The following is a 23,864-nucleotide window of genomic DNA, read 5'->3' as shown; positions in this document are numbered from 1 at the left end:
GTATGTAAGGATGCCCTGGGCACGCACTGCACGGGAGTCTATACAGCGCTCGGAGCAAGGATGCAATAAATAGCTCCAGACCTCATGGCCATGGGTATCTATATGGCACCACATCTACGACTTTAAAAATCAGCACTGGCCAAGTGAGACCTTAATACTAATTGCCATAGCATTTCACTGTTTATCTTAGTTGAGCTAGCGTTACCAGTCCTGGTTGTTAACAACCTCAAGTGGCACTTTATTCATCTATCAACAGCCTTATCCTGTGAACAAGCAAGCGAAGAACTATAAACACCCACTCCAGAGTCACTTTGTAGGTTTAAGCTAAAGCCCACAGAAAAAGACCATTCACAGGACTCCAGTGAGAACATACAAAATACAATCTCCAAACCAGTGTTTTAATCTACAAAGTTTTATTTGTCTTTTTAAACTTGTAAACCATAAAAAGAGCTTATCAAATATCTGAAATGAATACAAGAAAAAATGATGACTCATATACCAAACTGAAGGTCCAAATTCCAAGACATGCATGGGGCTCTTCTGGCTTCCATTTGTGAAGCTGAAGACAAATTTGGCCCAGGTTGTTAGGTGCTTTATTAGAAAATTCACAAAGCCTCAACGTGCTATACTTTGTGAACAGAACAGTATGGGGAGGATTAACTGCAAGAATAAGCACTCAGCACTAGAAGGATCTGAACCCCATATCTTCACCCACAAAGTACAGGCTCACCAAGAGAGTACATCTCTTACCTGGCAGCAATTACAGGCTGCTTTGTCTATATGGACTAGGCACTCAAAGGAAGACACAACCCCCACTTCATAGGCTTGTCATAAAAAACAGAAAGCGCAGTGCACAAAATTACCAGTATGCCTGATACTGTTCATCTTTGCCCATTGCCAGCTTTATGAAGCCCCTTAATATCATGTCTCCAACATTCTTACAAAACTTCTGGAACTTCCTTCTCTCAGACCTCGAAACACTAGGCTGGCAAGGCAATCAATAGGTCCAGTCTGCCATTTCTTGTGATATAAAGATCATATTTTGTGTCAGTAGATTTCACAAGCATAGTTAGTGCTTAATGTTTAGAAAAATCAGGACAGATATCAAAGCCTTGGGCAACATTTGACCAACTTATGTGCGTTTGTAATCAAACAGAAAAAGAACGGATGCTGCTATTCAAAACATATTCTAAAGAATATTGAAAACATCTGTAGAAACACCTCCGCTTCTGAAAAAAAAATTTCCCTCAGCTTGGACAGGGACTCAGGAAACTGGGGCATAATTCCTTATTCTGCCACAGCCCTAGCGCTGATTATCTAGAACTCCCCTTCCTTGCGCCTCCTGCTGCACACTGGAGAATGACCTCTTCTAGACAGTTTTTCAAGCTCTCCCAGTGAAAAGCGTTGTGTGAACTACTGTTGCTGTTTTATGAGCAACAAATGCACTATAAAATATTAAAAAAAAAATGAATATAGCTTCTCCTTACAGTATTTCCTGCCTCTTGCCTGTCTTCCCCCACCCCTCTGCTGGACAGTTCTGTGCTATCCCTACACTTCTCAAATCTTTCCATCCTTTCCTTGCCAGTCTTTCTTTACAGCTCCAACCCTCAGAGCAATCCATCTGAATAGTCCTTAAGTCCTGCTATTTTAAAACAAAGACATTAGAAGATCTCATCCATATGATTTCTATCATTTTAGCTCAGTAGGATCCAATTACCTAGAATCATGAGAAGCCAAAAAAAATCCCAAAACAGCCCCTTCCAAGTCAAATCAACTGAACATCTGTCAAATATGCAAATAAAATAATTTATTATGTGACAAATCGAGGCTGGTTTTGCTGCTAAGTGCACTAGAAAAGAAGAGAAATCTTCTTCCAGAAGCTATTTAGAAAGCACATTAAGTTCAATTTTTCTTTCATGGGTTTTCAAACATGTTTCTGCTTGGTACATTTTTTAAAAAAAGAAGGCTGACAACTAACAGGATGCTGAATATAACTTGGTTCTCAGCAAAACCATGAATAAGTCATGTTTAAAAACATACTTTCAGATCTTGATGAATTGCATCAAGGTAATTAAAGGTGAGACTTGATTAGCTGACATGTTTCCAAACATGAACGTTCTTGCCTGTACTCCAGGCAAAAATTATGGTGAACATTTTTTGCAAATTTTCTAGCATGATGAATTTTTCTCAAGCATAATCTTGGCCCCAAGGGGCCCAACTTTCCTGTTAATTGAAATACAAATGAAATCTGTCATTCAATAATTGAGGTACACAATGACATATGGAGAACAGTAAGCGTTCATCGTATCTGTATACTTATGTGGCAACTTGCAGACTGTTGAGCATACACAGTACTTAATCCCTTTACAAAAGATCACCTCTGTCAGAATCCATCTTGTGCCATTCACTAACTTCTGCCAGAGGACACACACTCGCACACACACACATATGTGTGTATGTATATATACACGCATACATATATACACACACACACCTTTAAGGTACTTCTCCAGCTATATTTTGCTGTTCTGTGCTCATGATCGCTAAAGTAGGAAGGCAGTTATAAAGATGAGATTTTGGGCCTTTTAATTTGGTATGGCCTTAAGGGGCTGATCTGCCGATGTGCTAGCAGAACCTGTACTTCCTCATCCAAGGGCAGAACTGGGTCTTAATTTCTAATACTAAATGACGTGTGGATGTTTCAAAGACATTTGGAGGTGCCTTGAGGACCTCCAATGACATGACTGTAAAGCACAGTATTTGCTGCTGATCTTAACTAATTTACTAGCTTGATCTCTTGCAGTATACACTTCCATTTCATATTAGCTACTACAAAACCATCAGCAGTAAGATGCGTAAAAATAAATACTGAAATCACTGTCTGCATATTATGTAGACTTCAAACCCACATTCCTGGAATGAAATTATAGGCACCCTGAAGCCAGTGGGAATCTGGCAGTCTTGCCAGAGATTTTACTTCACAATCCTTAGCTTAATTTACTTTGTATTAGGTGGCCATGAAGTTGTGAGAAGAGCTAAGCAATCCTTCTTTTCAAAAACCTGCCTTCCCAAAAATTGCTGCTGGTAGAGGTGAGCAAATTTTTTCTGTTAATTTTTTTTCAGCAAGTAGTGCAAATTTTGGAATTGGCTTAGTTTTGCTGTATTGCTTTCTGTAAAAAACAGAAGTAGTAAGTGAAAAGGCTGGAGTTTTCATTTGAAATGACTTCATGGCACTCCATTTTACTTTTAAACAGTAATAATATACTCAAGTCTGAATATTTTTTTCCTTGGAACTGAAATGTTTTGTTTAACCAGAAACTAATCTATTTTAAATTTTGATTCAGCCACAGTTTTGAGCAACTTAAAATTACATATATATATATACATATATATACACGCACACAAAGGTTGCCAATTAATAACAAGCTGAAAAATCAGTTACTCAACACAGACCTAACGGTAGGGAACAAGAAATATAACTCTGAATTTTGATAGTTTAAATATGGAACCAAAGCATATCCAGTCCATACCTTATGGCCTGATCCTGTTCCCCAAAATGTTAATGCAAGTTCTTTGATCAGTGGGATCTGCAAGCACTGACAGCAATTGCAATAAGCCCCTGAAATCCACAACAAGAAGAAGGAAATATACTTTCTGAACTAGTAAAACTTTAATTAACAGGGGGTTCTCTTGGCACAGTTTTTGCTGTTAAATAAATAAAGCATTTAGTCAAAACCATCTCTATTTACTATACAAAATACTGAAAAGCAAACATTTTTAAAAGATACGGAAATTTAAGGTTCTGTGAAAAGAAACTGTGCTACATGTTATTCACACTTAATGCACGTAACAACTGCAACACAGTACTTAGATACTGTATGTTCATACATGGCTGGTGTAAAGTTTTTCTATGGGGATGCCACGTTATTAAAATGTATTTGTATTTCACAGAATCTGAGCAAGGTAGAATTTGTCTTTCGAATCTCCAAATACAACAAACCAAAATAAATCAATGCAAGGTTGTAACCAATAGTCAGTTGTGTTACATTTCAGCGTTCACTTGGCACAGCTACTACTGCATACTTTTTAATCGTTTCTTATTGGTGCTGTTATCTTTTCCAGGAAAATATCTTTGGGTAAAAGAGCATTTATGCCCCTTTGCTGCCCTCTCTGAGAAAACCCCATTGTTCTGAAAGCATTCGAGCTTTCCACAACATCTTCTGGTTTTCAGCAGCAATCTGCATTAAAAAGATTGACTAAGAAACAATTCCCACCTCCCAGTCTTTCTGGCATATGCTCTACTGAAAAGAGAACAGCTTTAACTACATCTTCAAAACAAATAGCATGGCATCCCTTCTTAGATGGAATGTACACTTGTGTGTTTGCATGCGGTATAACATAAGTCACTTGAATACATCAGACTTTGTTAACACTATAATATAAATAAGCTTATTCCTTCTACTAGACATATAAATGCCTTTTTTTTTTTTTTTGCAGTCCATAATTATATATACATTGAAAAAGAATGATACACAAGCAGCAAAAAAGGCTTAGACTAGAACAACTCAGTGGTAACTAACCAAATTTGCGGCCTTTCCATATTTTCATTACAGAAAATTCTGCATATAAATATTTTTGGACTTTAGGAATTTTAAAAATAAACAGAACAGTATAGTTGTCACACAGATCAAACACATTTTAAAAAACAGTTTGTTAGATTTAACAGAACACATGGTTGACAGCTAAAAAAAAAAATAAACCAGATTTTTTAAAGAGGACAATAAGTCTAAACAACTGCTGATCCAGGGAGACAAGAGATGGACCTAATTACCATGAAACAGTGATTCTATTCCAATTCCACAAGAAGGCAAGGCTTTCTATTTTTCTTTAAAAGTTGAATCCCTGTTCTTAGAAAGGACAACATCCCTCTACAACTGGTCAGCAGTATGGTAATACTCCATTTTGGACTGATCAAAACTCTAGTCAGAAAGAAACCCACCCCAATCATAAAGGGCTTATAACAATGTGGGATAATTACACTTTACAATATAACTATAGACAAAATACCACAACATTTAAAATAATTAAAACCAAAAGTAAGTATGTTTATAGAACAATTATGTTTTCCTGTGAGAATTCCTTGGCTTTAATGTTCCAAAAGCAATGTAGGTGTTTGTCTACCTGCAAAATGGTGATCTGTACAAAATCCAACTGAATGTATTATAAATCTGGGCCCCACAGAAAGTAAAACTTCAACGTTCTGACCCTTTTTTTCACTTTTCCAATTAGCTTTGGACTTTCAAATTTCTCAGCAGCCAGTAAGTTCTTGTGAGTATGGTCTCATTCTCCTTCATGGAATGGAAGCCCTTTGATACAGAAAAAGCAGAAGAGGCCCGAATGATTGTGAATGATATTTTTCTACATGTTGAATTGTCTCTAAAATGGGAAACGCACAAATTGGTAGGTGCTGGGGAAATTTAAATTGGAGGCACCTAAGAAAATGCCATGGCATATGTTTCTAAAAAGTCACTGTTGAGGAAAAAAAAAATGTTAATATACAAACCACAGATTTCTAAAACACAACAAAATGTACCTGAGAGTGTGCATATTTTTATATATATATTTATATTTATATTTTATATATATTTGCCAACATTTAAAGTGAGAAAGTATATTTTCCTCAATTCCTCAAAACAAAGAACTGTGGATTTAAACAAAACAAAAACCAAAACGAAACAAAACAAAAACCCCAAACAACCCCTCTCCTTCTCAAACCCCCATGAATGATACTTATGGCCCAAGCACTAAAGTCTAGTGATGCATTTGAAAACCCCATTTCACATCCTCCTCTTTTCAAATGGTTACCCCAAACAGAATGGAGAGTAAGCAAGATTAAAACCAAAAATAAAAGAACTATATTTAAATATTACCCAGTATATAACAGACTGTACTTGTGTCAGTGAAGAATCTCCAAAAAAATAAAGCGTGAGTTGAACAAATGTAGCTCTGTTGACAAGTATAGCTAATATTTCCTTGTAATTATTAAGATAATTTGAAAGGATGTGAACACAAACAGGCTACATGAATGCAGTATATTAAAATCCCCCCTGTAGCACATTACAATCAATAAAAAGAAAATAAAATCTGAATAATACTAGAGGTAGCAGCTGTTTGTATTTTCCATTATTCTGAGTATCTCTGGAGTCCAACCCTTCGAACATTGCTCCCCTGATAAAAGGCTTGTGTGCGATCAGCCGACATACAGCAGAGTGGTAAGCTAGATGTCTGCAATAATGTTTGAAGTATCTTTCCTACTACAATGGAAGTAGTACTTGTAAAGAAGTGCGTTGACGACCTGTATTAAATCACAGCTCAAAAAGCTATGGCTGTTTGCTGTTTTACAAGCCACTTTAAAAAATAATAAAATTAAAAAAAAAATCCACAAGGTGTTTAAGTAAGCTATGCCGTTCCACAACATATAAATAGGGTAAGTTTCAAGAGTTCCATATAACCTCTAAAATATATGCTAGCTGAATATTAATGGAGTAACAATAATATTAATCATAGTAATGCCTTAGTTCTGGTATCACAAGAACATGTTTCCTTCATATGGGATGATTCTTGGAGGATGTTGGTGGGATTTCTTCTATGTCTGGTAGAAGTGATGGTAGTGGTGGTGGTGCTCATGGTGGTGGTGGTGCTCATGTCTTTGTATCATTTGTCCAACTTGGCCTTCATATAAAATGACTGTGGGCAGGTCTCTCACATGTTCCTTTTCCACAACTGTCCCTGGAGACTGGAAGGTTTTGCACATTTGGTGATTATCCTTTGCCCTCTGCTTATGTTTCTTGTGAACCTGTTGAGATTGCAAGGGGAGGTAAGGAACATTCTGGCCCACCCGTGCACTTGGGGAAGCCATTGGCATGGGTGCCCCTTGAAAAGGCTTATTTCTAACTGCCCTTCCAGGATGCACAGGGGCAATGTTTTTGCCCTGGGCCTTGGGAGACCTCACAAATTGCTTGTTTGAGTCCTGGTTCCGAAGCCTCTGTTGGATTTCTGCAATCTTGGCATATGAACTTTCAGCCAGATTGATGTGGCTTGGATCAACCACTTGAGATTTCCTATGGTGAGCATGGAAGGTTTCAGGTTCATGAGAACGGGATCTAGTCTGATTCACAACTCTGCTTGGTGGGTCATGTTTTTGAGCTGCTGGAGGAGATCCTAGGAAATAACAAGCTGAGTTAGTCATCTAGTATTTCAAAGTTTTAATTAATAGCATGCAGTTGGCAGAGGTAGCATTATCGGCAGAGTGATTTTTTCCTAAGGAAGAGAATGCAATTATAGCTGTCTAGTTTAATTACCTTTAATAATTCTGACTAGTAAATAACGCACACACAGATATATGTACATATCTATGTAAGAGTGAATGTGTGTGTGTACAGAAGGCTCTCCATTACCTTCTCTTGGTCATCATCTCTCTGAAATTCACCAAAATAATTGTGAGTGGAATAGCAAAATCTTGGCAGAGGACAGGGAAAGGGAGGAAATCCAGATCCCTTTAATTTGGGAACAGAAGCCAAAATTCCAGGTATGAACCCACATTCTCCTATTTTTGGGTCAGCAGTAAGTACAAAATACGTGCTGGTAGCATCTTGGGAACGAGCCCAGCATTCAAAAATCACAGTCTTCACCTCACCCATAGACTAAACTTAATAATTCAGATGTAAAGATTGTTCTTCTAGGCTCACCTCCAAGTTTAGCTACACAAACAAGTACTTCAAAGCAGGCTTGCAGCACATTAGCCACTCCATTGTGATACCACCTTCACCAATAATTATCCTGCAGTATTCACACAGTCCTATTCCTTCCAGTAAGTCACTACAGACAAATCACACAGGTTCACAATTCACTGCCCCTGATGTGGAACATGCAACTGAAGAAAGAAAGGACAAAAAGATTGCAACATAAATTACCAAATTACCTGGCCCAAACTTTGATGTGTAGTTTTCTATTCCTGCAAGATCCAAATAGTGGTTTCTCCTTTCAATGTTCTCATCAACACAATGACGATAGCACCCACTTTGCTCTGGATTGTTCTCACTCTGGTGATATCTGTCAGCAGGAAGCAAAATTACAATTCAGCAGAACTTCTTTAAAGTTGTGATCACCATCTGCAAACCAACAGCTAATGGCCCCTTTGAAGTGACAGGAGTTGTTCACAAAGAAACAACAAACGCTTGAAATTCTGGATGACTGGATTTGCTAAGTCGATAGGCCTGAACTGACTGTTCTTTCCCCCCAATGTTGAAAGGCAAAGGAGGCTTTCAAATTGCATCATGCATGCAAAAACAAATAAAAATGCTTCTAGGGTTTATTACACTCTGTCTTAGGGCCAAACCATTCAACTGGTTCTCCAATTTGGACACACCAAAGAAAAACTGCTGTTTGATTCACAACTGTTGCCACTGCTGTCAGGAAGCGCTGGGGTACGCCTTGTGTCAGATAAACATTCACGTGTGTATCTGCTTCAGAAAGACAGGCAGCAGGACAGGTGTAGGAACTAGAGAGAGCCTGAGAAAGGAAGGTGTTGGTAGGACACCCAGAGATAACCACCACTTTCCAAAATACAATTAATAAGGTCAGATCAGCCGCTGGCTTCAGAATCTCAACTCCTTTTCCTGCTCAGCTTTGCAATTTTATTTATAGCAGAACTATTTCCTGAGAATGAATATCTGAAATACCATTCATTTATGAGGCAGAAAAGAAGTCAGACAGAGGTTTACAGTATTGTAGCCCATAATGCCGAACAATTTAATTCAGCAATTTAAATGGATGTCTGCCGATATGAACAATATTTTCAATATAACCCACAGGACAAGCAGAAAACTCTTGATTAAGTCTCTGCTTGTCATTCAGATAGTTCACCCTCCAAGAACAAAAGATAGGCTTTGCTCTTTCTCTTTGCAATTGCACTGATGTCAACCTAAGACCAGAATTTGGCCTTGCATCCTACACCAGTTGCTAAATATGGGTGGTGCCCATTACTCTACTTTTAGTTTATTAACACATTTCCAGGTTTCCAGAAGCTGCTGATCCCACTGAGCTTTGGCACAAACTGCTTTCCTGGTCTAGCGTAGTACTGTTCAGGGACATTACAGAACTGAGTCCCCCGTGCCTCTGTCAGATACAGGTCTACAGTTTCTTTGATAAAAGTCGTAAGACTTGACCTACCTGGAAGATCATTTTTGCTCTACTTTGATAGAGGTAGAGTCTCCTGAATGGAGGAGAGTCTGCCTGGAAAGCAGGTAAGCTTTAAAGACTCTGAGTCTGCTTTGAACTCCAGAAGTGACATGGGGTACTGTCAAAAAAAGAAGGAATGTCCAGATATTCTTTATTTTTTTGGATACATAGCCAACTCGATAACACCTTTACAGGCTGTTATACTTTAGCAGGTCAACATAAAAGACCTCTGGGGCTAGAACCTGGCTAAGTGAAGTTGTTAGGCATGAACTGCCTACAGAAACCCTGGGACTTGCACACATGTGCCGAAGACAATGCACAGCTAACCCAGAAAAAACATCATTGCATTTCATCCAACACAATTAAGCAACACTGTATACAGCACTGTCTGTTGAAAACAAAGTTAACAGAGAACCTTGGGGTTTTTGTTACTGTAATAAATTCCATCTCTCATCAAGACAGTGGAGAAAACTACGCCAGTACTGCCACAGCCCTGCATTCTAATAGCTTTCTTACATACAAGATGACGTTCAACAATATTCATGCACATATACATGGTGAAGCAATTATATACTGATGAGAGATGGGCTCCACTGTCAAAGAGAACTTTCAATACTTCTGAGAACTGAAGCGTCTGGCATCCAGCCGCACCATTCTCTCCTGCATACACATGGGAAGACACAGGCATGTATCAGCCATGTATCAAGCACAGTGTGTAAAAACGTAGTACTGTTACTGGTTTTTGCTTTGCTTTGGTTTGGTTTTTAATAAAAAAAGGCATCTGCTTAAGTGTTTGTGGCGTGTATGAAAGCGCCTCTTAAAATTCCCACACTGGAGTGTCATGCTGATGGTAATAAGCACACAGCAGTGTAGTAGGTGAGGGGAACAGAGCAGTGACAGAGCACTGGGTAGAAAAAAGCAAGGACGCCTCCTGACAGCTACGCACACTGGTAACAGAGTTTAAGTCAGTCAGGGAGAAATCACTTAAGCAGAAAAAAAATATGAGAGTGAGAACGTATCTGTGCAGGTAAAAGGAAGATGTTTTAGAGGCCACTGTGCATCATATTTTCCCTGTTGCACTACACAAAATATAAACTAGAATGGCATGAAGATACCCAGTCCACAAGGCTGCCTGCCAGTGCTCTCCCACCATCCATTTCGTACCACATGTGCCAGACACGCTAGCTATGAATCTAGCTACTTGATCTTGATGCTTGCATTAGCCCTACAGGTGAAAGCTCCTGCCTGTAGCTTCCAGCAGATGAAAAATCTAACCCATCTATCTCCCACCTTCAGGATAAAAACATTTTAATCCATTTTATCTTGAATATTAATCACATCTTGCCTAGAATTCCTAAGTGACTGAATTTGTGAAATCTGTGCACTTCTCACAAGTCCTCATTGCTGCTTTCAAAGGGGAAGCTTCTGCATTAATATTGTGAGATTCTGATATGAGCCTCAGGGAGCTTTCCTGAGGGTGGGCAATTCGGCTAGAGTGCACAAACATCCTTGCAACATACACAGTGTGAACAGGGCATTCTTTATCCTGTGCACATTTAATGAGATGCAAGAAAAAACTGTCAGATGCTGACAGTTGTCTGATGTGGACATGCTCTGCTCAAGATACAGATTTATACTGTCTAGGGGGTGAGAAGGACAAATGCAGCAGAGGCAAGATTCTACCCCAACATTTGATGCCTCTATGACTGTGGATTTAAGTGGAAATGGCTGCTGTTCATAAGACCACTACATTTGCAAAACCAAGAATTTAAGGTGGATGGGAGGGGAACTTCAAACAGAAAGGGGATTTTTGCTTTTGTTAGGTTAGTTTGATAGGTTATCAAACAAAAGCAGTCCATTCAATTCTCACAGGGCAAACCTTTGCTAATGGGCAGAGGGATCTGAACAACACATCTAGGCCAGCAAGCAAAGCCATGGAGCATTCTTTAGTTCACAGAGGATTTTGTACAGAGTTGCTAACAGAAGATTAGAAGTCATTTTAGTCTTCTTTTAATCTGAAATGTGATTGTACTGGGATTTACTCACTGGGATAACTCACTAGCGTTTTCATTCTTTCCAAAAAAGGGAGGCACTGTTTTGTTGTCATTTTTAATAAGACTGAATGCTCCTTCTCCTGATAAATGTATTATGTATTTGGACAAATAACCCTAAATCCAAGGAATGCCAAAAGTGGATTTTTTCTTTTTTTTTTTTTTTAATTTGCAGCTGAAGAAACAAACACAACTAATGATTCAATGTCATTACTGTAGCATTTCAGCAAACACTTCCCTCTGCCTCAGCATGAACCACAAAATCCTAAAACAAACCTATACATCAAGACAACCTGTTTGGATGAACTGATCTACATTAAAATGCACCAAAAATATCTGCTTTTGATTTGTTTTTCTATCTATTAAAATAGCAGATTCAGAAAAGGAATAGCACACCTACATGTGACTGAGAGATTAACATTTTCCTTAGCTGTTAAAAAGTTTTATTACTTGAAAAATACATTGCAAATTATTATCACGTACTCTGAAGTTCAGTGCAGGTAATATCAGGTAGGTAGAACTCATGATAACAGGATAGATACACAAGATTACACATTTTCAGAGGAGAAAGGCCTTTTCTGGACTGGCATCCAAAATAATATTGTACATTCAACAAAACATTTTTTTTACCTAACAGATGACTGCAAGTGTTCCTGCAGCCCTTCATAAAAGAAACCACTGTGCTTGTGCTTTATTGGAAATGGATGCATTCTGAGTCACACAGGCTGGATTCCATTGAAAGATAACAGACAGGTGTTTTTTCAAATGGTGAAATGAATTCTGAAACTTTTTTTTTTTAAAAAGAGAGAAATTAAATTAACCCAGTTGTCCCGCAAGATTACATTAAATATACTGGTTCTAAGCAAAGCAGGCTAATTCCTACAGGGGTACTACCTACTGACTAACTCTGTGAGGGAGAAGTTGACCTAAAGCAGATGTGGCAGCGGGGAAGCACAGTTTCTGGCAGATGGGAGCCAGCAGAGATGACCGCTCTGCTAAGTCACTGTGAGACGGCAAGAAGGAGATGAATTTTCCTCTACCGAACGTGCAAACACACTTTGCAAGTGGAGCTGAGCAATCCCCCAGTTGCTCTAAACCAGAACCACCTCAGCAGAATGGAGCATGGAGCAGGCAGCCTGCTGGAAGCTTTTACTTGTCACTTACTCTGTGGGACGCAGCCTATATAGCCCACTTGCTGTAAAGCTGACTGCTGCTCTGCTGTGAGCTCCCTTCTTTCCTCCTTCTGCTAGGTACTGTACACCCAGTGCCAGCTCAAAGCTTCCTCCTTTAGATGGAAAGGTGGTAAGGGGAAGCAGGTCTGTTCTGACCTAATAAACAAGATTGACTTAATAAAGCTTGGAGCTAACAGAGCTGACCAGTGAAAAAGAAGGGCTGGAAGGAGGACAAGAGAAAGGCCCCTAGGAAGATGGAAAGGTTTTAGGAAACTTTTAGACAAAAGGCTGTGCTTATAAACACCACTAGTAGGTCCAATATTTGCAGATGGCATCTAAAAAGACACTGCATGTCCTCCAAAAAGCCAACAGAAGAAAATTTGAGTAATGGGTGCTACTGATTGCTTTTTTGTTTTAACATACAAACTATCCATCCATGGAATCTGCTGGCAGTTCCACAGTGAAAAATCCTGTAATTCCTCTATTTTTTAAAAAGCAAGCAAGCAAGCAAGCAGTGGTTGAGGTTTCCTCAGAGGTACCCAGTGCCTGTCAGGAGGCAGGGTTCTTTCCCCTTACCTGAGAGAAGCCCGCTGCTTCTTCTCAGAGCTTCTTACTTCTTCATTAGCTTTGCTTTCAGCTCTGTGTCTGGCATTCTGCAAATCTGCCAAGAGAAAGTACATTATTCTCACCTTACTGTCCCTGCTGATCAGCATAACCAACATGCTACACTGCAAATACATTTTTTTCTTGTCAGCAGATCAAGATGTAATGTATCATTTTGTGTAAACTTCTCAAAAGTAATTTTGTCCACATGATAGATTTTAGGCAGCCATAACCCTGACTGTAGGACACTACTCATGGTTAGGCTGCAAGCCATGTGGCAGGTTAAATGGAGCCACATTCACACGGATAGACTTGCCCCTCAGGAGGGCTCGTAGTCAGGAGCCTGACACTGTACTAGTGCATCACCTCGCTCCCCAGCAGTGTGAATTTGCTTATGTCTGCACTTGACTGAGTGGATGTATATATTAAAACTGAGGTAAAAAGGCTCTCCTTTTGGATAAGGTACCCACATTTTCTACTGAAGTATTACTTTTTAAAGTATTTCAGTTTCGTACTACTTTACTTACTGAGGTAATTATGCTGATAAAACTATTATTACAGTGCATATAAGGTGAATAAGCCATCAGAGTACAAGCCATTTTATAATGGCAGGCTCTGTCAGTATAGAAGAATGTGCAAATTTTATGCATGGATGCATAAAAGTTATTTATGCTGAATTGTTTATTCTTATCCAGCAGCAGTGATAACTATGCACTTGCAAAAAACGTTTTATATCACTACACTTGTTTCCACACAAACTGAGCACTGTAATATCAGCAGAGTTCAAGTGGTACAAGTCAAAAAGGCCTTGCGGTACACAAAGACAATTAGACAACACTTGCTGATTCCAAAAAGAAACAATCAGTCAGAAGAGGTAACCCTAATCTCCTTAAGAGATACTGAAAGAAGGGTAGGCAACTTTGCACCCAAGGTCTTAAAACAGGTTCATGGGGTTTAAAATACATAATTATTTTCCTTTAAGTATATATTTATTTGTATTAACAACATACGAAGATGGATTTTTAAGGGAGTCTTGAAGTTTTTCCTGTTTTTTTTTTTTCCAATGGTTGATTGCGCATCCTTACCAGTATGATTTAACAAGATACTCTTTTTCTTCTGGCTGCCATCTGGTGCCACAGTAAGTTTCACTCGCAGAGTTTTGCTGGAACTAGGAGAATGGTTTACTGATGCATCAACTACCTCATAGATGGTATGAAGCAAGCTGGTAATATCCTATAGTTGGATTGAAACACAAAAAGACAAACTATTGTGAAAATGGTGTGAAGCGTACTGCTTTGATACTTATAACTATTTTGGGCTTGGGGACTATTAAATGCTGAAACATCCTCAGAATTCACTGAATTTAAAAGAGCCGAACTTGCACAGAACCTTAAAACCTTCATCAAGTGGGATAAGATCTATGAAATGGGGCAAACCAGATCAAAACACTGAAAAGCAGCACAAGGTATGCAGGTTTCCCAAAACTGAATCAGCAAAATTGTGTTCTGCCCCTTCTTTTTGATTTCGACAGAACGCAGGAATTCATACTGCACTTTAAAATTGAGTTCACAGGACCAAAACAAATACAGCAATTGAAGAAAATCTTGGACATCACAGTCTTACTACTTTGTGGGATTTTTTTCTTGGGATAGTTAAATGATTGATTATATAGAGGAAAACCAGTAAGGGAAGTGGCAGAACTGTAAACCTTAGGCTTGGAAATAAATTATGTCTGAATGTCACCACTATATGTGTTTTGGGGTCTAGTTTATTTTGCAAAATTCAAACCAGTTCTAAGCGTACATTGTTGAACAGCAAAGATTATCCAGTTAGGCCTATTACAGAACAGTCTTCACACTTCTCTTTGAAGGCAACGGGATGTGAACAAATGCTTTCATGTCTGGCTATATCAGAAAGAACACTAGCTAATTTTAATAAGCCAACTGTTTCAAAGCAGAGGAACACTGTTTGGTAGCTGGCGATGCTCAGAGGTCTCTCAGGTTGATCTAATCCAGCCAGTCTCAAATAAGGTACTGCCTTAAATTGCCAGGATGAAAAGCAGATCTCTTGGCTCACTGCTTTTCCTCAAAGGGATTTCACCTAAATCGATCTTGGGCACCAACCTAAGGCCAAAGCATACTACTGATCATTGTAGGCTGTAAAGATCCCATTCAATGAATATCTGAGAATTTCTCCATGCTGGTCTTCCCTATTCCTTGATTTATCCTAGTACATAACCTCTTTCCAGGTGACTGTGAGCATGACAGAAATATCTACATTATCATTTTGTAAGTATACGTGGTTCTGAGGATCAAGAGTCAGGTCTATAAAAATTCAAAACCTCCACTATAATTCCTTTTCCCAGGGGTCTTGCTCATAATAACAGCAGCTCGTAGTATGCCCTACTGGGTCTCAGCGCTTTAGTAGTCAATATAGCACACAGTCCTCATTAGCTAACCAGCTTTAAAGGTTACACAGAAATACTAATTTCTAGTCACACAGAATCTACGGAAATACTGACCTAATGGTCAGGACAAATGATTTTACAGTAGGTGATTTTCCAACTCAAAAGACAGAATGAATAACTAAATCCTAGAGGGTCCAGACTTTGCCTTAAAATGCACCCTAACTTTTCTGAACTTCGTGGAATTTCTCCAGACTTGTGAGTTTAAGACAATATATTCATAAAAAGAGAGTAGAATTTGCAGTGTCTCCTTTATTTCCCCATTGACATATTTTTTCTACCATTGCTGCAAGAGTCTCTACGTATGGGCTGTTACTACCATGTCAGTAGCTGCTTTCTATCCTCTTGACAAGAACTATTGTCTAAAGCTTGAATGAGGGAAAGACTGCTCAGTGACAATCTGGTGGACACCTCACAGCTCTTTAACACATCTCACTTCTCTCACTGCCACCCTAATTTGAAACCCAGCCAGCCTCTAAATAGACACAGTTGTATCTGACAGCCAGCTTGAAGGGCTGGATCTTTTTTATCTATGAGAAAAAACACCCAACTAAGCAAGGACACAGACAGACAAACAAAACATATCTGTTGTTTTACATGCCCTCCATAAATTATGTTCTAGGAGCATTGTGCTATAATCCTGCACCTTGATAAGCCAGACCTTCCCCTTCAGCACAATACTTAAGCACCATATTTATTCTTAAGAGGGCTTCATATACTCAGCGCTTTGGTGAATGGAGCCTTTCCCATACATTCCTTCACAAGTGCTGGTTAGCCAACATGGCATTTTTCCACACAAAGCTCCTATCAGGAGGTTACTAGCCACATTTTCATTCACCATAATCTGTCCTCCTTCCTTTTTTCTGCTACACCAGACTTTTGACAAGCTGATCATCTAGTCTACTTTAAATCCAATAGGCAAGGACAAAAGAAGTCTTTACTCCCACTGTCCTTCCACATGATTTTTGTCCAGTGATGAAGTCTAACTTGCTAACTGGCATACAATCTGCCCCTTGTGTTCTGTGAGGGTCTTTCTCAAGAAGACGCTCGACTCGGCAGTTTAACAAGTACTCCCAAACTCTGCCAAGGAAGCCCAGATGCAGCATTTGTGTGACACATACTTGGCAAGTCAGAAATATGTGCACGCATGTACCACATCAGGACAACTTACATCCCGTGGCCAAACAGGCCCAAATTAACCCAAACTGATGTCCAGGCTCCAAGCAGTTTAAGAGGCTGCACAGAGGTATCAGGACGCTCTGCTGCCTGTGCACTTTATTACACGTTTAACGACCAGTTTCCTCCACAATGATCTGAACTGATCTGCATTCTAGCACTGAACAAAACGTGGTCATCAGACTGGATATATACCAAGATCGAGGTCAGGGATGCTTATGCTGATCTTTTAAACACCAAAATTTTTATTATAGGATTCATTTACTATAGGATTCATAGGTCCTAATTTGAGGTTGGGAGTTCTAGCAAACTGACAGTTCTCATTTGGTCAAACAGCTCTGCTTGGGTCATTCGCTACTCTGGCATCTGCCAGGGTCTCGGCCAAGCAGGTACCAGCTACAAGGCAGCTTGAACCTCCTGTTGCTTTCCAGTTATTGCTTCACAATCATCACATATAAATTCCTGAGGCACTGATCTGTTAGGAATGGTCTTCATCACCAAGTTTTGAACTGTGACTAAAACTACTGTCTCACAGCCCTTTTTTTGGCAGCTAAGATGGTAATGGCTTCTTGTCAAACTAGTAGCACTAGACTATTAAAATATATGGTACAAAATTTGTATTTTATAGTTATGTCTGTATTTACCCCCAAAAGAATTTTCATCTTCCAGTAGCCTGCCAGAAGACTGAGGCAATTTATGTTCCCCTTGAAAGCTGTCCCACTGAACATTATCTGTATTTAAATTCCTTAAAGAACTCCCTAAAACCATTGAGACAGCTTTACCTTCTACACACCAGCTTGCACATTTCACTGTCCTCAAGAAATTCAGCATCAAAGATTAAGAATAAAAGGTAGTTAAATTCTCCTCTTCTCTGGTTCACCAGCTAGTATGTCTCAGAGAACTGCTACCAAAGAATCTAACTTTTCTGCATAATGGTTAAGATTTTTAGTAGTCACATAATTTTGCAACTGCTTTGCTTAAGACTGCTTGGCACTTCCCATGCAAGAAGTTTCATCCCACATTTCTCAAACTTTCTCCCTTTTTGCATGAAAAATAAACAAGAACAGATTTTTCAGTGTTTCCCATTTTTCCAAAAATACCATTTGCTTGTTTTTGTAACTGAAATGTACTTTTAAACCATTTCTAATTACAAATCACTGTGGATTTTTAAACTAATATATTAAATGGGTAAGAGAAATATTTTTTTTTTTTAATTATTTTCTCTCCTTTACAGAAAACAGACTATATTTAGCTGGGAAGTAGGTTGCATGAATATAACGTAACTTCTGAAGGGCTGATAGCGTGTGGAATTTCTGCTGGGATAGCTAGTTTAATCAATTAAGAAAACTGAAACTATGATATTTTTCCTCAAAGAGCAAAACACAGGTTTGCTGGGTAGTATCCAAACAGCCACCATGTGTCATACCCAGATTTATTTGTGTCTTGCTTATTGAACACTACAGTTGGTTTTTCCAGGGCTGAAGGATTTAACAGTGTTAATCTGTGTGTTCTTCACATGCTATTTTATCAAGCAGCTAATTCAACAAAGTATATTAAAAAGAGCAACCTTAATAGATTGCCAGAAATCCTTTCATTTGAAATATTTAAGAGTGAACAGTTAAGGCCACACATGTATGCTGAACTGACATGTTTATCCACAGAATACCTTACAGATCTCCAGTAGGAGATTACCAGGAATTTAGAATACTCAGAGAAACTAATGGGTCTGTAAAAAAGAACAAGAGTAAATTACATGGAAATATTATTCATTCCTCACAGAAATCATGTGACTGAGAAAGTCCCTATGCCAGGTATTAATTTTTTACTTCTAAGGAACATTAGTGGCACAGGGACAACCCTGTTTTTCCAGTATTAGCATAGCTTCTCATTTTAGGACTAATTAGCAAACTAGAGATTCTGTAAAGGAAACTACGAGACTTTTCCAGCAGAATTAATTTAACAGAATGAGATATTGGCACAAGCCCCACCCCTCTCCAAAAACGAAAACAAAACCCCACCAAAACAAAACAAACAAACAAACAAAAAATAATAACACTGAAAGAAAACCTTCAATTTGATTCTTTGTAACTTGGCTGGCAGAGATGTCTTTGGCTCCCCTCAAAACCAAAAGGAAAAGCGGTATTTTCTCTTAATATCTCTCTCTGGTGCAAATCCACCAAATCTAATGGTTGAAATGATAGCCCCTGTGACACAGGCAGTACTCCTCTACCCGTTGGTTCCATGGCTCTTTCTAAATCATGACTTAATACGGTGCTGACAAACTGAAAACTAGCAAATTTCATGTAAGGGTCAGACTGCTAAACAGTAGCCCCCAAAAAGCCAGTATTCTTCCCAAAGTCAGAGATTCAGTGCTGAGTTCTGAATGCAGAAATAACCTCAAGCCCTTTCACTCATTACAGAGGATATGAACAAAAATAACTAAAAAGGGAAAGAAAAAAGAAGAAAGGAAACATAAGAGGAAAAATTGGGTATTTAATGTAAGATACAAAGAACATTTTTACTATTAAAAATGCATGAAGAGAAACATCAATATCAGTTCATTACCTTTCCCGCAGAAAAAGAAAAGTACAAATGTCTTATTTGTACTTTGTTTGTAGTTTGATTTTTACATACAGCAGGGTGGTTTTATTGCAACATCAGCTTTGTTTGATCACATACGTTGTTGAATAATTCTTATTTGGAACCTGAAAGGAGCCTCACTTGCTATCTACTCAACAACTACACTAGAAGAAATTCCCTCTTTTTAACTCCTGACAAGCAACTTTCTTGTGTGCTTATTCCTGTGCAGCCACTCACCAAAGAAACTCAATTTCCTAAGAAAGACCTGATTGCAAAAAAAAAGAAAAAAGGCCAGTGTTTATGAAGTATAATTACATTCAGAGAGCTCAATATAAAACCTCACGGATCAAAACACATTAGTTCAATTATCCAAGTTTCAAGTCCGATTACAAATATCCATGTGAAGATAATTACAGTACAGCTGTCAGTTCTGAAAAGGCCTGCAGTACATAATGAATTGTCCTCTTCTGGCTTATGGAATGAAGGGGAACACTAATAGCCAAATTTTCTAATATACATATCAGAGCACGAAAAGTTATCACCCACTACACCAAAAGGACTGAAAAATAACGGTCGTCTATGACAGAAAAAGCAGTAGTTTAATAACATACAGTAATGCTAATTTTATAATTTGCCATCCCAATATTATGCTTTCATAACGGGTGTCTCTCTTCAAGAAGCATGACTAGATCTGAATTTCTAATTATAAGGACTACGGAATAAGTCATACAGACTCTAGGAGGAAATCAAAGCAGTATTAAGTTCTGAAGATGTTGTTAAGGTCCAGAAGAAATTTCACTATGATGGAATTTGAATGCTCTTGTGGTGATCTGTCATTATGTAAAACCCAAGGGAAATTTTATCCAGTAACTAAACCCATCTCTTATTTACAATTTTCAAACATTTTAATGAAAAAAACATTTAGACCGCTTGTAAAATTGCACCCCACCTACACATCTCTTACAAACTTAACACTCTGTATTACTTTGGAAAGTCTCTGGACATGAAGTCCAATGTTTTAAACACAATGACTTTGAATCAAATTAAATGAATGTGGGTGGGCAAGTCACTTCCTTTTCCAGCGTCTCAGTTTTCCAACATGAAAAATAAGAATGACAAGGCTGGCTTCTTTTTGTAAAGAAGCTTAAGGTCTACAGATAGAAATATGACTTAAGAAATTTCATCTCTCTGTTAGATCCAGCTATAAATCCAGGAGACATTACAGTGAAATTTTCAAAGAAGGAGAAAAGGTCCACACTAGCTTTTCTCACCAGAACACTGGACCTTCATTTAGAAAAGCTGACCAGTTCTGAAAGCATTTTCATCAGCTCACTAAATGGCACTAGTACAGATCAGTCCTCTTCCTCAGACTGGCTGTTCCAACCGTGATCCAGCAATGTGCTTCCGATACTTTTAATTCAAAGCATGTGTCCCATTCATTTTATTTGAAACTATTCACATGTTTAATGTTCGCCATCATTAAGTCCTTTGGTAGATCAGGAACAGAGCTGCTTAACAAACAACAGTATCAGGCCCACGATGCTGACTGCCAGTCTCTCAGGGACTAATAGAACGAGAAAGTCTATGTCATATGAAGAGACTGAAATTCTTCTTTTGTGGCCAAGATTATCTATAAGCTGCTATCATTAGTCATTCTTGCACAAACAACTCTTAAATAGCATCTGGATTCAACAGAAGACAACCATCAAGATGGATTATACAAATGGCACTGGAACAGCTTGAAAAAGAAGTGTGAAACTTAACTGGGTAAGTGCAATGGTGCATACTAATTGTTTCTATCTTTGGTCACATGTAAAGAGCTGAAAATTATCAACCTATTTGGTCCCTTGGTTAAAAGAATTTTTTTTGGCACAGGTTCAAGCCTGAACATAGCAACCTCTAGACCTCAGAGTAGTATAATTTCCAATCCCTGCACAGATTTGGTTTCAGTTAAGCTGCAGTCTGCTCTTGTAGCAGGGAGAGGTAGAATTTGGCTGTAACATATTCTCTAAGTACAGTCAAATTAAGCTCTTTGGTGTACCACATAATCACAAATAATTATTGTATACATACTTAAAAGCATATTCTTGTTATGTTCAGCACATGGAACTCCCACTGACATTAATGGGAATTCCATGCCTGAATGTAAAGGACACCCATGTGTGTGGGTTTGGGTTTTGTGTGTTTTTCCCCTGTTCTTTGAGAGTCACGATAATCTTGTAACGAAGACTTAGCCTTGGGTCTTGAAAGATCTGGGTTCAATCTGCCACTACGTTCTTGTGAGACTTCAGGCAAGTTATTTACATTTTTCTGGTCTCTGTTCCCCATACATTAACAAATACAATACTACTTCCTCACCCCATCCCACCCTTCTCCTTGCCCCCCTCTCTCTGTCTCATCTTCCCATTTGAATTCCGGACTTCGCCTGTAACTTTTCATCTGCTTATTCTCTTGCATGAGGGGCACAGATTTCATTTGGATATTCAAAGAACTGTCAGAGTAGAGACATTAAAAAAAGCCTAGTAATGATATTCATATATATATTAAAACCCCTGAACAACTACCACATTTGGCAATTTGTTCATAAATGCCAAAAGAGATTTGCTTCAGTCTTCTAGGAAAAAATTCTGCCCTCATTTGGTGCCTAAGGCCACTACACTTTCAGTATTTACCCTATTCCTTTCAACCAGTTCTTAGTAATTTTCACAGTAACCAGCATAAGAGCCAAGAGAGACAAAATCTGTCAATTTTCAGCTAATTATCTGAAAGCATGGGAGCCTGTAAACACACCTCACAAAAAAAAAAAAAAAAATCAATGACAGCATATTGCAGTAAACGTCAGTAAAAGACGTTATTCTAGAAGAAGTATCATTCAATAGAGATAGAAAAAGTTCTGAAAATGTAATCTATACATCCTCTTATTTGGCTTCTTATTTGCACAGGAAATGCATCTTGAAGACATCCTGATAATAAAAAATACACATGGGTATGCTTTGACAGCCATTCACTATGGTCCTCCAGCAAATATCATCAATGCTGTTTATACTTGGAGGGAGAAGGCAGAGATCAGACTAATATTCATGAAAACAACAGAACAGTATAGTTAGTCCTACTGGAAAGAATGTCAGAAAGCAACCTTGATATTTGGTTAGCTTAACTCTGAAAAGCAGGATAGAAGCCAGAACAATATACATTTGCAGGGGTTTATTTTGACAGTGTCTTTAGTTGTTCAGTTGTTTCAGATACTTTTTGTCCTCAAATGCCAGTACTATTTTTTAAAGGCTAATCCCAGATATTAAACAACGACCAGCTTAAAAAGTGGTACAGTACATTTGAAAACAGTAAACTACTGGTGGGATTGTTTCTAGGAGTGAAGGGTCCATGGAAACTGCTGTTTAAGTTGGCAGGACACCTCTATTTCATATAAGAAAAAATGTTCCTGTTATAAAACACTTCTCTTGTTAGCAAACGCTGCACACAAAGGGGCAGCTGTACTTTGCTTACCTCGCGTGTGACTCTTCCGTTGTTATCAAAGTCATACAGTGTGAAGGTCCATTCTTGCCTGTTATCTTCCTCTACAGACACATCACATTGCAATTCCTAAGAAACATGCAAAGAGCAGCTGATTACCTAAAGCGAACGGCCTGTTTGCAGAGGAGAGCCTGTGGAAGGAGGCTGCTTGCTCGCTTGCTTCCTTCCTTCCTCCCTCTCTCGTGGGAGGAAGCTTTCAGGATATGTCCCAGGGAGGCCTCTGTCCACCACAAGGAAGGAGTCTCATCACAGTCACACGATAATCCTAACTCCCTTGGGCTAGACTTCAGGGAATCTGCAAGATGCTTTCCACCTCATTGCAGAAAGCACAAAAAGGTACAAGAAAAGGACTCCCTGAAGCTCTGGAAATATAATAAGGTTTCCCACTAAAGAGTGAGAAGGAAAACTCTGCTTAACTCAGAAAGAGAAAAGTAAGAGAAAGAGACTCACAGAATGAGGCGGTACACCACAGTGCCCGCAGTCATCAACACAAAGTGGACACGCGGCACAAATCCCCACCAGTGGCACCTGTCCTTGACACAGATATTTGATACCCAAAGATACCCAAAGAGTTCGTGCAGTACAGCATCACACCGCTGAGGCTCCCAAAATGGAGCCTGCCTAGGAACTGGCAGGTAAGAACAACCTGGGAGCAATGCCTAGTCCTTATTTTAACTGTGCTCCTGTCAGTGAAAGCGTGATCTGTGGAAAGCCTGAAAGAATCAATTTGTTACAGGGAAAAAAAATCCCCAAACCAAAACCAAGACTTCAGTCAAGAACAAAGGATGCACTTTGACTGACTCCAGTCACCTGGGTGCAAATCGTTTGCTTTCTCTCAAAACCTGTGCAATCAGAATTATCCAGAGCCACAACAAGGCAAAACAGAAAAGTTACAGTGCTATTAAAATGAAAGCCACTGTATGCAAGTAAAATAAACAGCTCCAAATAGCTTCAGCATGATAGAGCTCAAAATACCTGGTTGATCTTCTGACTTGAAACCAATTCCCTACAGCAGTTACGGGTACCCCCTGTCCCCTGCTGAGTTCA

The 23,864-nt window shown here is 38.8% G+C and overlaps 1 protein-coding gene across 2 annotated transcripts in view; it reads right to left on the bottom strand.

Annotated features, from left to right (window-relative positions):
- Positions 1-396: 396 nt before the first annotated feature.
- Positions 397-23,864, bottom strand: part of NKD1 (NKD inhibitor of WNT signaling pathway 1) — a 114,243-nt gene continuing 90,775 nt past the window's right edge. The window contains exons 6-10 of one of the 2 annotated variants that reach the window (XM_080411229.1): positions 22,791-22,886; positions 14,152-14,299; positions 13,040-13,124; positions 7,982-8,112; positions 397-7,221 (exon numbers count right to left, since the gene is read on the bottom strand). In XM_080411229.1, coding sequence (XP_080267355.1) covers positions 6,647-7,221; positions 7,982-8,112; positions 13,040-13,124; positions 14,152-14,299; positions 22,791-22,886 — 1,035 coding nt within the window. In that variant the 3' untranslated portion in view covers positions 397-6,646. The remainder of the gene's footprint in view (positions 7,222-7,981; positions 8,113-13,039; positions 13,125-14,151; positions 14,300-22,790; positions 22,887-23,864) is intronic. The other variant, XM_080411230.1, reaches the window with a different exon arrangement.

The sequence above is a fragment of the Falco punctatus genome (genome assembly GCF_963210335.1).
Source record: "Falco punctatus genome assembly, chromosome: 14".
NCBI classification, from domain to species: Eukaryota; Metazoa; Chordata; class Aves; order Falconiformes; family Falconidae; genus Falco; species Falco punctatus.
Note: the sequence above shows the minus strand (reverse complement) of the source record. Positions and strands in the feature narration are given on the sequence as shown.